The 17,476-nt window shown below is 45.8% G+C and overlaps 1 protein-coding gene and 1 pseudogene across 1 annotated transcript in view; both read right to left on the bottom strand.

The window, feature by feature from the left end:
* LOC124718985 overlaps positions 1-17,476 on the bottom strand; it is a 1,052,919-nt gene that overhangs the window by 364,157 nt on the left and 671,286 nt on the right. Inside the window, exon 5 of the mRNA XM_047244688.1 lies at positions 6,126-6,371. Within this exon, the coding sequence (XP_047100644.1) occupies positions 6,126-6,281 (156 nt within the window). The 5' untranslated portion in view covers positions 6,282-6,371. The remainder of the gene's footprint in view (positions 1-6,125; positions 6,372-17,476) is intronic.
* On the bottom strand, positions 10,903-11,020 carry LOC124717414 (annotated as a pseudogene).

Genomic DNA, 17,476 nt, shown 5'->3' with positions numbered 1-17,476 from the left:
GAAAACATACAATAATTAGAGTCCATGGCGGAAATTTGCCATTTCAGAAATTTCGTGCGACTGTGATAACTGCTCGAAGGAAACTAATTCATAAACAAGCCTCAATCCCTCAGCAGCTGGCTTCTGATTAGGACTGTTGATGTTTTTAAAAATGTCGGTAATCTGATAATCAATATTTAAAAAAAATATCGTTAATGGTTCTCGGTTTATCGAAAAAAGCATTGATATATAGGTATAGCGACGGAAAGAATATCGACTTGCGGGCCTATAAAAATATCGGCTGCACATTGTAAATATACTGTCGGTTTTGGAGCTCTGTATTTAAGTATTGATTTGGTATTAGATATTCTGCAGGCTGCCTATGCCCTTAGAGCAATAATTGAAAGGAAAACGATGCACGTTCACGCTTGGCGATAACCTCTTTTCTAAAAATGGTAACTGCATGTAAGTGGCACAATGAAAGGTGTCCGATGGGTCAGTTGTTCGGTTTCGTCACATATCCGATTTGTCCGAAACGCTTCATGTCGACTTCCCTGTTCCTTCATTTCTGCCAACGACAGCGACCTACTTGTAGTGTCAAAATTGCGTGGTGAAGTTAAACGTTGCAGTTTCTGTTGGCAGCGCCGATTACATCAGCACATCCCCTCACAAGTCACCGCCCACCGCAAAGACCAATCTTGTCAATTAGATTTTTATTGATCATTTTCAGCAACTATTTTTGAAGAATGTTGTTGTGAAGAGACAGGACAGTAGTTGCGTTAAAAATCGTTTTTTAACGTAAGTGCTGTGCTATTTGTTCTCATCAGAAATCTTTTTATTCCATTCACTCCGTCACCCACCTATGCTACAGGCTGCTTCTTTGTGTCACCTATACTTGCTTCAAACAGTTAAATAGAAATACTGGCTTGAAGAAAGCTCAAAAAGTTGTGAGACTCCTTCTCACCGAGAAAGTGTAATTATGTTCTGCTACACTTTCAAAAGAACAATTTCAAATTTTTACATATAATTACGAAAAATGTTTAATATAAAATAAAAATGTTCGGCAGTTGATATTGTCGTGTAGGTGCAGGTATATCGATAAAGTAAGAAATCAATGTCAGCGACATATATCGATGTTATTTTGTGAAGATATCGATAAGATAGCTAATAAATACAAAAATAGGATGACACTTTACAATAGTATGGCTTCTAAAGAAAATATTAAGTTTGTTAGTTCACCTTACTATGGATAAATGAGTACTAGAATTGCAACTATCCTTAGAAAGTACAATGTGGTAGTGTCTTTTGTACCAAAAATAACTTAGGATGTATTTTGCAACAATCTGTAGATGAAAAAAAACTTATTTCATGCTTCTGGAGTTAAAATTGATTGCCCAGACTGTAGGGCCTGTTATGTTGGCCAAACAGGAGGGGTGCTTGAAATTAGGTTTGGGGAACACGTCGCGTTGAGAAGAAAAGATATCCCGCAGAAATCGAGTATGGCTGCCCATTTACTTACATAGAAACGTATTGTGCCGACGTTGACATCTAATGTTAGGCTGCTGCATTAATGCGAGAAGGGCAGGTTCCTCGACCTCCTGGAAGAGCTGGAGATATTCTGCCATCACAAGAATGCCGACAGCAACCCGATTAATGATCAGGTCGTTATAAAAACGGACGGTTCTAGTAATGATTTGAAAACTTGTTGCTAGAAAGCAATGTAAGGTTTGACACAAGAGGAACTAAGTAGCTCCTTTTTTTTTTCTTTTTTTTCTTTATCGATTTTCGATTCTCCACGAAGGGGATGGGCTGGCAGCAGCTTAGTACGCTGCTCTACAGCCTACAGACGTTTTTAAAAACGGAAGAAGAAAAGAAACAAGAAAAACAGGCGATAAAACGGTGACTTAAAGTTGAAAATGGCAGAAAAATGCGGAAACTTAAAACTGAAAGCAAAAGGGGTTGGCAATGTTAAGAAAATACACAGGAATCAGACGTAACATAGTAGACACACAATTAAAAAACACGGCGACAGTCTGGTTTCTGTTCGCAAGAGATACAAAAAAAATCACACCCAGCAACAGTATGATGGCCGTTTGCAACACTTCGCAAAAGACACATCACGGAACACTCACTGTAAAACACTGCACTAAAATGGCGGCACAAAGATGACACTCCCGAGCCAAAGGCAGATGGGGGTGGGGGGGACTTGGAGGAGGGGGAAAAGCAAATAGGGAGGAGAAGAAAAAACGAAAGGGGGGGGGCAACCAAGGAGGGAGAGGACTCATAAGGGTTGAGAGGGGCAGGGCAGACACGAGAGGGAATGAGAAGAGGCAGAGGAGAGAAATGCAAAAGGACTCAGGGGAGAGAAGGGGGCAGAGAGAGGGGAGGTGGGGAAAAAGAGGATGGAAGGGGGGGAGCCCAGGAAAAGGACAGAGGAAAGGAGGGGGAGTGAGGATCAGAGTTGATAGGAGGGATAAATGAAGGGAGGGGGAGTTGATGGAAGCCACCTTGCGAAAGGAGATGAAGGGTGTAGAGATGGAGGGTTGGGGGGACACAATAGTGAAGACGTGGCAGGGGGCAGGGATGGGAGAGGAGAGGAGCAACCAGGGGGTGAGGGGGATCAAGGCGGCGGGAGGTATAGAGAATGCGGATATGTTCGAGGAATAGGAGCAGATGGGGGAAAGGAATGAGGTCGTAGAGGACCCGCATGGGGAATGGGAGGCGTATACGGAAGGCGAGGCGGAGTGGATGCCGCTCAAGGATCTGGAGGGACTTATAGAATTTGGGGGGGGGGGGGCAGATATCCAGGCGGGACTGGCATAACAGAGGATGGGACGGATTAAGGATTTGTAGGTGTGGAGGATGGTAGAGGGGTGCAACCCCCATGACTGGCTAGAGAAGAGTTTGAGGAGTCGGAGGCAGTTGTGGGCTTGGGATTGGATGGAGCGGAGATGAGGGATCCAGGTGAGGTGACGGTCAATGGTGAGGCCAAGGTAGGTGATGGTGGGGGTGAGGCGGACAGGACGGGTGCAGACAATAAGGGAGAAATCCAGGAGCTGGAAGGAGCGAGTAGTACAACCTACGATGATTGCCTGGGTCTTGGAAGGATTGATTTTCAGGAGCCACTGGTTACACCATGTAGCAAAAAGGTCAAGGTGATTCTGAAGAAGGCGTTGGGACCATTGGAGGGTAGGAGCGAGGGCGAGGTTTGCGGTGTCATCAGCATATTGCAAGAGGTGTACTGGAGGGGGTGGAGGGTTGGGGCGTATCTGCCGTGTACAGTTGGTAGAGGAGAGGGGAGAGGACAAAGCCCTGGAGCACACCTGCAGAGGGTTAGATGGTGTGGGAATTGGCATTATGGATGGTAACATAGTAAGTAGCTCCTTTTTTTTCTTTATTGTGATTTTTAAACCTGTACAAACAGGCAGGCTGTCAGCAGCATGTTTCGCTGCTCTTCCTCCATATAATAGACAAAGAAACAACAGAAAGAATACACATAAGTTACATAATGGTGGGTAATAAAACAGTAGACACATAAAGACAAACACGGAGCCGTTCACACTCGACGATAATCCACACTACAGACTGTTGACACGACACACAAACACTGAAGATGTCGATGGCACAGGTGAACGATGGAGTGCGACGGTGAACACTGAACACTGAACACGACGGTACACACGAGACACTGATGGCGATGATCTCCGGTAAGTAGCTCCTGCCGTCTTGCCAATATGTAGCAGCCATTAGCAAACTATTGTACGAGTATGATGGCTATAATTTGGAACCTACATAACTTTCACATGGTAAGTTAGCTTAGATGCATGTACATTGCTATTAACAGCAATTCAGTGTATTGGTTTTATTGTATTTATAAAAAAAATCGGTTTGAAGTGACAAAGAGGCTAGTACCTTCTACATCTGTAACAGAATAGCCCAGTTACACCAACCATCCATCTGGCTGACATTTGGCGCCATCTATGAACTATTTAGTAAATAAGAGGGACAATATACCTGTTATGATGTTTTAGTAAAGAGAGAAAAATAATACGAAGATAAAAACATTGAAATCAGATCAACTCTATTAGTTGTATATAGCATGAGCCTTCTTGTGTCTTATATATAATTTTTTTTAAAAAAGGTGTTACCCATCTGACGTTACTTAGATGTTTAAAGAATAAAACTACTGACTCGCAAGAAGTAAACCTGAAAATTTTTTTATATATATATTCTATATTTACCGGAAAATATGAAATAAGTCGGACAGCAATGTAAAGAATTTACTTATGTTTTATTTTATGAAATTCCCATGTAAATTTGAAGTGTTTAACTTCCCTTAAATATTGTATACGTAGTTCATATAGAGGGCGCCATACAACCAACCGATGTGTTCTACACACAGCCTACCTTCTGTATATAGTAGTATTCAAAGAACTGTGACTGATGCCAGAGCAACAGGGACCGATAGGCTTTGAAAATAAAAAATAGCTGAAAGGAATATACAAACCATATAAGTTATGCCATTAGTTGTAACTTTTTATTATAGCATCTGACTATGTACTTCTTGTATTTTTAGCATTGAGAATGGCTAGCTACTAGCCGAAATCTGGATTCGCATAATAAAATATAAAAAGAACGACTGGCTGTTGCACTCTACCCACCCTGCAGCGCTCCCAACACCTTCTCCAATCCCATCTTGACCGATTCACCACTTGGTGAAACCAGTGGTTGCTTAAGGTCAATCCTTCCAAAACCCAGGTGATCATAGGCAAAACCATCCCTTCCTTCCGCCTCTTCGATTTCTATGTCACCGTCTATGGCCGTCCTATTGCCCTCATCCCCACCTTTAAGTACCTTGGTGTCACCCTTGACCGTCGCCTCTCCTGCACCCCCCACCTCCAGACAATCCAAGCCAAGGTTCACTCATGGCTCCGTCTCCTGAAGCTTCTTTCTGGCCGTACATGGGGTCTGGAACCCTCCACCATCCTCCATACCTATAAACCCCTCATCCGCCCTATCCTTTGCTATGCCCACCCTGCCTGGATCTGCGCTCTCCTACCTTTTACAAATCCCTTCAGATCCCAGAACGCCATGCTCTTCGCTTCGCTTATCGCATTCGTCTCTCCTCGCCCACGCGGATCCTGTACGACCTTATTCCATTCCCCCACCTCCTCCTTTTCCTCGAACGGATACGGATCCTCTACACCTCCCGTAAACTCGATCCTCCTCACCCGCTTGTCTCTCCCATCCCCTCCCACCCCCATCCGCTGCCGCACCTGTATTTCTACGTGCCACCTGCTCTCCATCTCCCCACTCTCCATACCCTCTCACAAGGTGGCTTCCGCCAACACCCGTTCCCTGGTGATGCCCTCCTCCCTACCATCTACCCCTCCTACCAACTTTGATACTCCCTCCTTCTTCCTGTGTTTGTTCCTATGGGCACCCACTTTCCCTTCTCTCCCCCTTCCCTCCTCCCCCGGGCTTCCCCTACCCCCTTACCTTCATTCCTCCCCCCATCTCTTCTGCCCTTGGCATCTTTGCTCTCTCTTCTCCCTCCTCCACCACCTTCTTCCCCTCTTGGCAGGTCCCCGGACTCGCACACGTAAAGTGGACATTCGTGTGCCGTCGAGTTTGTGCCTCAGTGTTTTTCGCCGCCCACACTCCATTGTTCACGTGTCGTCTCCGTCATCAGTGTCCGTGTGCAGTGCCAACGGTTTCTTTAGGTGTCTTCACGTGTGAACGGCTATGTGTTATTTGTTTCTGTGTCTTCTGTTTTTTGCCCCACACTTTGTTCTGTGTATTCTGTGTCTCCATTGTATTTTCTCTGTAAAATTTGTGGCTGAAGAGCAGCGTAGTGTGCTGCTGCCAGCCCACCTTATTGTAAGGTGTCAGATATCAATGAAGAAAAATGAAAGCTGCACTCTATAATTTACAAGTCACATACAGTTACTGAGTGCATCCAATTTCCGAATGGAAGGTAACCTGATGATATATCGATATTTTATCTACCGCTCCACTTCTGATGCAGTGTCGAAGACGTCGTGACGGCGTTGAAGACAGTTCTGACAGGGCCCAGTTTGAGCACCTGCGGCACTTGCGGAGTAAGTGTGCGGACTATTTTGTAGGAGACAGAAGGTGAGACTGACCTTGCCGTAGGCCCTGGTGGCGCTGGCCCAGTGGTGCGCCTGGACGCGGCCCTGCTGCAGCACGCCCGTCAGCTGGTCCAGGTGCGACCACTCCTGCACGTTAGAGCGCGCGAACGGCAGCGCCAGGGGCACGTCCGCCGCGGGCACCACCTCCATGTCTGCCGTGTGCTGTCTGCTGTCTTCTGCCTGCTGGTTGCGACCGTGCTCCAGGGGCGGGTCACCGCTCTGCGCCCATCACACCACGCCCTGCAAGCGACGACACGCCGTGAATATTCATACACTCAACACAGTAACTGTATGGAGAAAGAATTCGCTAATACAATGTGCAATAATATTCCTTTACTTGAAGATTTTTTTTTCACCTGCCAAGGTTAATGCCTTCACAGCATCTCTTACTTCTAACCAGACATTCTTCGTCAGTCAACACTGTAATTTGTATGGCACATGAGCCGTAACTGGATGATTCAGCTGCCCCTACCTATGGGTTTTACGCAACCTGCAACACCCTCAAAAACCACACGCAAGATTTTCATATTCTTTCGCTCGCTAGGTGCAAACTATTACTCTCACGGAAAAAATGAACCGACCTTTTTGTAGAAGATTTAATACAGTTAAATTTTGTACAGGGATAGGTTTTTGCTGGAGGCCACAGTTTTCGGGTTATTCAAGAGAAACGTACCAAAGTGATCTTCAAACGCGTTTTTTAAAAATAAATCGAGAAGTTTAGTCTCCAGCTCTACTAAAACTCTTAACTATGTTACATTTCTTACAAAAAGGTCCTCTTCATTTTTTCTCTCGGGCTAATAGTTTATGCACAGCAAGCAAGAGAATATGAAAATATGGTTTGTGAAGGCTTATGGGTTGTATAAAACCCAAAGATAGGGGCAGCTGGATCACCCTGCATAATAATAAAAATAACAATAACGATGATAGTGGTATGCTAGATTTGTTACTAGTAGGTTTGATCATCACGCGAGTGTTACGGAAATGCTTCTGGAACTCGGGTGGGAGTCTCTAGAGGAAAGGAGGCGTTCTTCTCGTGAATCGCTACTGAAGAAATTTAGAGAACCAGCATTTGAGGCTGGCTGCAATACAATTTTACTGCCGCCGACTTACATTTCGCGGAAAGACCACAAAGATAAGATAAGATAAGATAAGATACAGAGGCATATAGGCAGTCATTTTTCCCTCGTTCTGTTTGGGAGTGGAACAGGGAGAGAAGATGCTAGTTGTAGTACGAGGTACCCTCCGCCACGAACCGTGTGGTGGATTGCGGAGTATGTATCTACATGAATAGGGTGTTTCAAAATTTTTGAATCAAATGTCTTGAGGTGACAGATCAATTCATTGGGAACATCTTCTATGAAACAACGAAGGCTTTCACGAACGGATGTTTCAGCTGCCGAGAATTCTTCCGGGTTGTATGCCCGTGGTCCATGAAACTTCTATCCCTGACGTTTCGTGCATCTTCGGAGGTGCTCCTGGTTGTGCTGAGTCTTGCCGACTCTATTAAAGACAAAATGTACACTTACGCTTCCATGCGATAGCAGACGTCTTTTTATTGGAATTTCCGGCACTGGAACGACAGGATTTCACTGAAGTAGCGAGGTCTACTAACGAGGTCCGCTGCTTTTGGATACTATGTATCCCAGTAAATTGATAAAGCGATTTTCAAGAAGAAAATATTAAGAATTGGTCTGTTGAAGCGAAGAAAGGTATTTAAGAAGCAAACCAGGAACTCAGGCCACCCCCTTTCATGTGAAGCAGTTGGCTGAATTGTAGGCAACACACATTGCGTACATGCACTGCAGTGTGCCTATGCTCTACTGTCTCCCAAGGGCATAACAAATTATAAGAGATGCCTAGTATCACTGGGGGAGGGGAAGGGGTGTCCTCAAACATTTTTTCTCTAACATACGTTGTTTCCTATGTTGTGATCTATCATCCCTAGACGCTTGACGCAAAAACTTTGAAACACCCATTATATAATAATGAATATATGGAATTTACGAAATGTCAGTCTTATTAACACTGTGTTAAGCAATTTCCTCACTACGTTGGATGTGAGTAACGACATCTAACAGAAATCTTTGACGGCGTTACAGAACGAAATAATATGGCAGGAAGTTGCTTATTCAGAGGAAAAGCGACAAATAATGTGGTAAAGTTGGCACTTGAGATGGAAAAAGAAAACAGAAATAGATAAGGACTAGAAGAGCACCTGACGGAGATACTGATCGCTGTTGGGCAGAAAGACAGTAGCTGTGATATACCGAGAGGGAAGTTACGTCGATAGTAACATATGAAGCTGTAATCTTCTCTTGAATGTAGAGTGATTTAGGGTAACGCAGGTTACAAGGTAGTTTGTTCCACAGTCGTATATTAAACTGAAATGAAAGTGTGGAAAAGTATAGCTAGGATGCTGGACATATCCGATCTTGTATTGTAGATGCGGAAAGATCACAGGTATTTGATATGTGGGTAAAAGTATTGGGGACACTAGTAAGAAAGAAATCAATTAAGTAAACGAAGCGTGTGAGAACCACGCCACATATGGGGTCACATAAAGCATGAGTATAGGGAGGACTGATGCGATCAAACTATCGAATGTTACATTTCTAAGGCAAGCAGTCATGAATAGTTCAAGTCGTCTGGAGTTTGCAGTACGTGTGTCGCGCTCAACTAGCTACATCAGAACAGCGAAGACGTGGCGACATTAAAAACTAGATTCAATTTTTGTTTAAATTCAGATGGAAATAGTTTTCTAAATTTTTGGATTGCTTGTAGACAAGAGAGATATTCTGTCGATGCTCCAAAAATTTATTCTTGCAGTTTAGGTGGTTATCCAAGACTAGGCCAAGATATTTCACTCTAGGGTAACTGGATACCGTTAAGAATTATTAGAGGAACTGTTTGACACAAATCTCCGCTGATCAACTTTCTGTGTGATGTGAGGATGACCTGTGAGTTCTTTGTGTTTTGTTTAAGAGCCAGGTTTCTTTCCCACCATGATACCGACAAAGGTCGTCTTTCATACCTTATACGGTGGCAATAATGTTTTAGGGCTAGTGCTTAGGTACAACTAGATGTCATCATGGTAGGCGTTGCGGCATCCGATAAAGTCATACGTAACTGTGTTTAAATGACGCCTTTACCGTTTATATGTCACCGTTCATTATTTGTGGTTATCGTTCATTACTTTTCTACTGACGCCTTCACACTGTCACGTGCTGCTATGTAGAGCTGCTGCGTCTTCATAGCCCTGTTGCCTGTCAGCCGTACCCTGTCGAGACTGAAATGCTGATTGTACTTGGTATTCGGCTATCACCATCAACGAATGTCATCGAACTGAATATCACACGCTGCCAAGGCTGTCTAGTTGGCTCTATTTTGCACATAAAAAATTCTTTGAGCTACATTTTTTACTAATGAAAACCAAAACACCGTTTGGATAAAGTTTTCTCAGGTTTAACTGTGAGTTCAATCTTTCGATTATGTATTCAGTCTTCATCATCTGAAAATGGTTTAAATGACTCTGTAATGATCGTTTCTAACAGGTTGGTATATGAAACTTCATGACAGATTAAAACTGTGTGCCAGGTCGAGACTCGAACTCGGGAACTTTGCCTTACGCAGGCAAGTGCTCTACCATCTGAGCTACCCAAGCACGACTCAAGCCCCGTCCTCACAGCTTTACTTCTGCCAGTGCCTCGTCTCCTACCCTCCAAACTTTACAGAAGCTCTCCTGCGAACCTTGCAGAACTAGCACTCCTGAAAGAAAGGATATTGCGGAGACATGGCTTAGCCACAGCCTTGGGGATGTTTCCAGAATGTGGTTTTCCCTCTGCAGCGGAGTGCGCGCTGATATGAAACTTCCTGGCAAATTAAAACTGTGTGCCAGGTCGAGACTCGAATTCGGAACCCTTGCCTTACGCGGGCAAGTGCTCTACCATGTGAGCTACCCAAGCACGACTCACGCCGCGTCCGAACAGCTTTACTTCCGCCAGTACCTCGTCTTCTACCTTCCAAACTTTACAGAAGCTCTCCTGCATGCCTTGCAAAGGTCCTGAGTTCGAGTCTCGACCTGGCACACAGTTTTAATCTTCCAGGAAATTTCATATAAGCGCAACTCCGCTGCAGAGCGAAAATCTCATTCAGGTTGGTATATGTCACGATTTCGTCAATGAATTTCTTTTTTCTGCGATAGACGAAGAAAATGTCTGCTCTGGAAGGAAGTCAGCAGCATCACAGATCTAGTTGGAGAGTAGGCCTAAACAACTCGGTGTAGCTCTCGGTGCCTATGATGTCAGTGCGTTCCCTGATGACAGAATTCCAAATGATTCAAATGGCTCTGAGCACTATGCGGCTTGACCTCTGAGGTCATCAGTCGCCTAGACTTAGAACTAATTAAACCTAACTAACCTAAGGACCACACACACATCCATGCCCGAGGCAGGATTCGAACCTGCGACCGTAGTGGTCGCTCGGCTCCAGACTGTAGCGCCTAGAACCGCACAGCCACTCCGGCGGGCTACGATTCCACAAGAACGTCTTTGGTCGACACCCGGTGTCGCATAAAACACATAAAAGCACTCCGTCTTCAGGCCACGAGTGGCCTACCGGGACCATCCGACCGCCATGTCATCCTCGGTGGAGGATGCGGATAGGAGGGGCGTGGGGCCAGCACACCGCTCTCCCGGTCGGAAGATGGTATTCTTGACCGAAGCCGCTACTATTCAGTCAATTGGCATCACGAGGCTGAGTGCACCCCGAAAAATGGCAACAGCGCATGGCGGCCCCGATGGTCACCCATCCAAGTGCCGACCACGCCCGACAGCGCTTAACTTCGGTGATCTTACGGGAACCGGCGTAGCCACTGCGGCAAGGCCGTTGCTACATAAAACACATGATGAAACAGGAATTCTTATCGTCTGTTATTCTCCTTCGATACCCAGGATTATCTCCCTATGGCTCGGTGATGTTGTCCACGTTTACGAACAAAAGGCTTGTCTGACAAGTCGTTCCGCCGTGTGTGCGGGTCAGCAGCGGTGGACACGGACGACGGGAGGCAATTAATTCCAGACAGCGGCGCGCGGCGAGGCGACAGCCTGTGAATCAGCGGCCAGTGGTGACGCATGCGTCACGCGCTGCAGGCGGCGCCTCCGGTCTGCCAGCTGCCAGGAGCACTGACCGGCGACACCGCACGGCTCCGTGTGCAACAACAAACACGCCGCGGGGTCAACGCGTCCACGTACATTCCGCAGGCCACCTTCCGGAGTGTGACGGGGAATCCTTTAGCACGCTACGTGTGCCCGAATGTTTCCGGAAATTACGCTCTCGGTATTATTGCGGAAAAACTTTCTGTGATGAACAACACCTCTGTTGTTCCATGAGCCGCTGTTATGCCAGTCTCGCCTGGATATCCGCCCCCCCCCCCCCCCCCAAATTCTATAAGTCCCTCCAGATCCTTGAGCGTCATGCACTCCGCCTCGCCTTCTGTATACACCTCCCGTCCCCCATGCGGATCCTCTATGAGCTCATTCCTTTCCCCCATCTGCTCCTATTCCTCGAAAATATCCGCATACTCTACACCTCCCGCCGCCTTGATCCCCCTCACCCCCTGGTTGCTCCTCTCCTCTCCCGTCCCCGCCCCCTGCCACGCTTTCACTGTTGTGTCCCCCCTACCCTCCATCTCTACACCCTTCATCTCCTTTCCCGAGGTGGCTTCCATCAACTCCCCCTCCCAGATGATGCTCTCTCTCCCTCCATTTATCCTTCCTGTCAACTCTGATCCTCACTCCCCCTCCTTTCCTCTGTCCTTTCCCTGAGCTCACTCTCCTCCCTTCCATCCTCTTTTTTCCCCACCCTCTCTCTGCCCCCCTTCTCTCCCCTGAGCCCTTTTGCATTTCCCTCCTCTGCCTTTTCCCATTCCCTCTCGCGACTTTCCTGCCCCCACCCCCTTTATGAGTCCTCTACCTCCTTCGGTTCCCCCCCCCCCCTTTCGTTTTTCCTCTCCTCCCTCCTTGTATTCCATCTCATCTGTCCAGGTCCCCCCCTCCCCCCGCCATCTGACCTTGGCTGTGGCGTGTCATCTTTGTGCTGACATTTTAGTGTGGTGTTTACAGTGAGTGTTCAGTGTTATGTGTCTTTTCCGAAGCGTTGCGAATGGACATCATACCGTCGCTGGGTGCGATTTTTATATCTCTTGTGAACAGAAACCAGACTGTCGTCATGTTTTTTAATTGTCTGTCTACTATGTTACCTGTCTGCTTCCTGTGTATTTTATTAGCATTGCACACCTTTTGTTTTATGTTTTAACTTTCCACAATTTTCCGCCGTTTTACAATTTAAGTCACCGTTTTATCGCCTGCTTTTATTGTTTCTTATCTTCTTCTTACGTTTTAAGAAGTCTGTAGGCTGCAGAGCAGCGTACTAAGCTGCTGCCAGCCCGCCCCCTTAGGGGGAAATCGAAATTCAATAAAGGAAAAGAAAAAAAAAATGTTCGATGAGCATCTCTATAAAGCTCTTGCGCTTACAAAACAAAACAGCGACAAAATCAGCTGCTGATCTTTGCATCTTGACAGCAGCAGCCTATCACTGTGATGGTTGCATATCTCACTGCGGATCGAAATGGAAGCAGATGGTCTCACACCGCACGAAAATGAAACCTCCAACGGTTTCAATCCGCGTTTACTTCGGCTTATCAGTCAGTTCGTGTGACAAACTTCATGAACTCTAATACATTACTGGCCATTAAAATTGCTACACCACGAAGATGACGTGCTACAGGCACGAAATTTAACCGACAGGAAGAAGATGCTGTGATATACAAATGATTAGCTTTTCAGAACATTCACACAAGATAGGAGCCGGTGACGACACCTACAAAGTGTTGACATGAGTAAAGTTTCCAACCGATTTCTCATACACAAACAGCAGTTGACCGGCGTTACCTAATAAAACGTTGTTGTTATGCCTCGTGTTAGGAGGAGAAATGCGTACCATCACGTTTCCGACTTTGATAAAGGTCGGATTGTAGCCTATCGCGATTGCGGATTATCGTATCGCGACATTGCTGCTCCCGTTGGTCGAGATCCAATGACTGTTAGCAGAATATGGAATCGGTGGGTTCAGGAGGGTAATACGGAACGCCTCGCTGTATCCCAGCGGCCTCGTATCACTAGCAGTCGAGATGACAGGCATCTTATCTGCATGGCTGTAACGGATCGTGCAGCCACGTCTCGATCCCTGAGTCAACAGATGGGGACGTTTGCAACACAACAACCATCTGCACGAACAGTCGGACGACGTTTACAGCAGCATGGACTATCAGCTCGGAGATCATGGCTGCGGTTACTCTTGACGCTGCATCACAGACAGGAGCGCTTGCGCTGGTGTACTCAACGACGAATCTGGGTGCACGAATGGCAAAACGTCATTTTTTCGGATGAATCCAGGTTCTGTTTACAGCATCATGATGGTCGCATCCGTGTTTGGCGACATCGCTGTGAACGCACATTGGAAGCGTGTATTCCTCATCGCCATACTGGCGTATCACCCGGCGTGATGGTATGGGGTGCCATTGGTTACACGTCTCGGTCACCTCTTGTTCGCGTTGACGGCACTTTGAACAGTGGACGTTTCATTTCAGATTTGTTACGACCCGTGGCTCTACCCTTCATTCGATCCATGCGAGCCGCGTAGGATTAGCCGAGCGGTCTAGGGCGCTGCAGTCATGGACTGTGAGGTTGGTCCCGGCGGAGGTTCGAGTCCTCCCTTGGGCATGGGTGTATGTGTTTGTCCTTAGGATAATTTAGGTTAAGTAGTGTGTAAGCTTAGGGACTGATGACCTTAGCAGTTAAGTCCCATAAGATTTCACACACATTTGAACATTTTTTAAATGATCCATGCGAAACCCTACATTTCAGCAGGATAATGCACGACCGCATGTTGCAGGTCCTGTACGGGCCTTTCTGGATACAGAAAATGTTCGACTGCTGTCCTGGCCAGCACATTCTCCAGATCTCTCACCAACTGAAAACGTCTGGTCAATGGTGGCCGAGCAACTGGCTCGTCACAATATGCCAGTCACTACTCTCGATGAACTGTGGTATCGTGTTGAAGCTGCATGGGCAGCTGTACCTGTACACGCCATCCAAGCTCTGTTTGACGGAATGCCCTGGCGTCTCAAGGTCGTTATTACGGCCAGAGGTGGTTGTTCTGGGTACAGATTTCTCAGGATCTATGCACCCAAATTGCTTGAGAATGTAATCACATGTCAGTTCTAGTATAATATTTTTGTCTAATGAATACCCGTTTATCATCTGCATTTCTTCTTGGTGTAGCAATTTTAATGGCCAATAGTGTATCTTGGCCATCTATGGACGAAGACGCCTCTGTGGCGGAGATGTTGGACACCGCGGGTTTACCGACTCCGCCAAAAGCGGCGATAACTACGCCACCTGACTGCCGGGCACGGTAGTCAGCTGCCTGAGGAATAGGAAAATCGCGACATAACTGCCTGCAGACCAGGCGGAACTTAGTTCACGGATCGGGAGGACGGACTAGTCGCTGTGTCCGCACCGGAATCTCACAAGCAACTTCACTGGGAACCGTTTTTGTGTCATCTTTACCAGTGATACGCTTAGGACGAGAAACACCCAATTGACTTTATATGCGGACGGGACTGCTGCCCAGAGAAAAGAAGGATCCCACATACAGGGTATGATGCAGTGCCAACTTCAACAGTGCCTCGATCAGCTCATCGTCTGGGCCGCCACAAATCGACTCTCCTGCGAACGACACTTGCTTCCATCCCCACTCTGCGGCCTGTCCTAAACGCCCCCCGAGCTGTCGAGGTCCAAGGCATAACAATCCCGTGGGTGAAGCAAGTGAAATACGCTACTTGATCAAAAGTATCCTGACACCTAATAGTGGACATTAATATGTGGTGTGCCCATCCTTCACCTTTAGAACGTCTTGAACTCTGCTGAGGACGCTTTCACCCAGGTGTCTTCTTGCCTATAGAGAAATGGCAGCCCATTCTTCCTCAAGAGCCAAAACTGCACTAGGTAGTGATGTTGCACGATCACACAGGAGTTCCATTAAGTTTACGTCGGGGCTCTGGGCAGGCCAGTCCGTTTCAGGAATGTTATTGTCCACAAACCATTATCTCACACATGCTGCGTTATGATAGGATGCACTGTCATGCTGAAACAAGTATCGTCTTCAAAGTATTGCTCTAGTGTACTCATTACACAATAACGCAAAACGTGATTATATCCTTCAGCATTTAGCGTTTTCCTATTCGCAATGAGGAGACCACATCCAAACCACGAAAATACCCCCACACTGTAACGACATGTCCTCCCGTGTTGAATCATATTATTTTTTCGTTCTTTTCTTTTCTTATATGTAAGCTATATGTAAACTGAATGGGTTATAGGTACCCACAAAGATAAATTAACGACTTGTTTTGTGGCAAGGCTAATGTTTTGATACATCGTTAAATGTCTGTAGGAAACAAAATAAGAAATACGCTCTTCAATTTATTAATTCCTGTGTCTTCACCCCTTTGTTCCGGTAAGTGGTGGCTTGGATCCGTGGTACAAGCATTGTTAAAAATGTGTTTCAACCCTACATTAAAGGTGATATAAAATGTTATTAGAAAAGCAAAATTTATTCGCACGTTTAAGACGTGCACTCCTATCTGTTCATCACCTCACTCGCCACCGAGATCCTGCATCAAGAGGTTCGGAGCAGAAAAGAAGAATTTACACGATATCCGGAGAAGCTAGCCTGCATCTACATTGCCACATTCACGACTAAAAACAATGGAATTAATGTCAAGCAGTAAGTTACGCAAATTGAGAATATTAACCTTGAATGTATTGATATTGAATGTCTGTTAATATTGGTATCAGTTGAAGTTAACCAGAATTGTGTATAGATTCATGAATTACCTTCAGATTTCTTTAAACTATTCTTTCCAATCAATTTTTCCTATTATACAAGCAATTATTAATCAGTTTCCATCATTCCCCACACACATATACCTATACTTTACTGTTGGCACTATAGATAGTGGCATGTAATGTTCTCCGGCCATTTGCCAGATCCGAACCCTTCCATCGCATTTCCACAGCGTGTAGCGCCACTCATCGCACCAAATAACTCCTTTCCAACCATTGACTATCGATTGGCGTCCTTCTGTACACCACCTCAAGTGTCGCTTAGCATTGAGTACAGAAATGTGTGGCATATGAGGAGCTTGTCGACCACTGTAACCCAGTCTCTTTAACTACCTACGCACAGTCAGCGTGCTAGCTAGACTGCTGGCAGTATTTTGGAACTGAAGAGTGTTTTCTTCCGCTGATTTCATCTTATTTTTTACAACCATCATTCGCAATTCTCGACGATCCCTCTCCGTCAGTACGTGAGGTCTGGCTAGTCTTGCCTTAGCCGTGTTATTCTTTCTTGTTTCCTCTTCACAGTCGTGTCACCAACAGTCGATTAGGGCAGCTTTAGAAGGTATGGAAGGTCCTGATGGATTTATTACTCAAGTGACATCCAATGAATAGTAGACTTTTAAAGTCACAGAGCTCTGCAGACCAGTGGATTCTGCTGTTTCTACTTCTGAGCTGCCAACACAATACTCCCCGTCTCCTTTTATGTTGGCAGGTTCACCTCTCGTGCCTTGTCTCTACTGCCCTGTGCCACGTAGAACATTGTGAACGTGTTCAAGTTATTATCAAGTATCACTGATTGCATCTTGGGATGGATACAGAACTTCTGAAATTTCAAGTGACAGTTCCTTCTACATAGTTCATTATCTTGTGGACTTTATTTCATCTCAGACACAAGGACCAAGTAATTTAAGTTTTGTTGTTTGGTCAGGAACAGAAACAGCGAGCAGAGAATATGATTACAACTTTTCGAATCACTGTCGAGACGAAAAGGGAACTATTCATAACACATCAACTGTTGGTCGACCGACAGCATGCGACGGACTCTTCCACTGTGTGTATCCAACGTTCATGATTTCTCATTTCATATGCGTTGGTACAACGTTCAGTAATACAGGGTGTTTCGAAGAGATTCCTCACATTTCAAAAGACTAGGCCTTTTACATGAACGATAATAAAAACTCGGAGTGCGTTTTGCGCGATGTTACAAATGGTTTATTTTCAAAATAGTTATACGACTTTCCTAGGGTACATCTTTCCCATGTATGCGTGCACTTTGAATTTGGCAGTAACTTTCTTAATCACGTTTAACATTAAATTCTTCATTTATAATTCACAAATATTCAATGTACTCTGCTCCGGCCGCTACAGTCACCGAGGCGATAC

This window comes from Schistocerca piceifrons, chromosome 1, assembly GCF_021461385.2.
Source record: "Schistocerca piceifrons isolate TAMUIC-IGC-003096 chromosome 1, iqSchPice1.1, whole genome shotgun sequence".
NCBI classification, from domain to species: domain Eukaryota; kingdom Metazoa; phylum Arthropoda; class Insecta; order Orthoptera; family Acrididae; genus Schistocerca; species Schistocerca piceifrons.
Note: the sequence above shows the minus strand (reverse complement) of the source record. Positions and strands in the feature narration are given on the sequence as shown.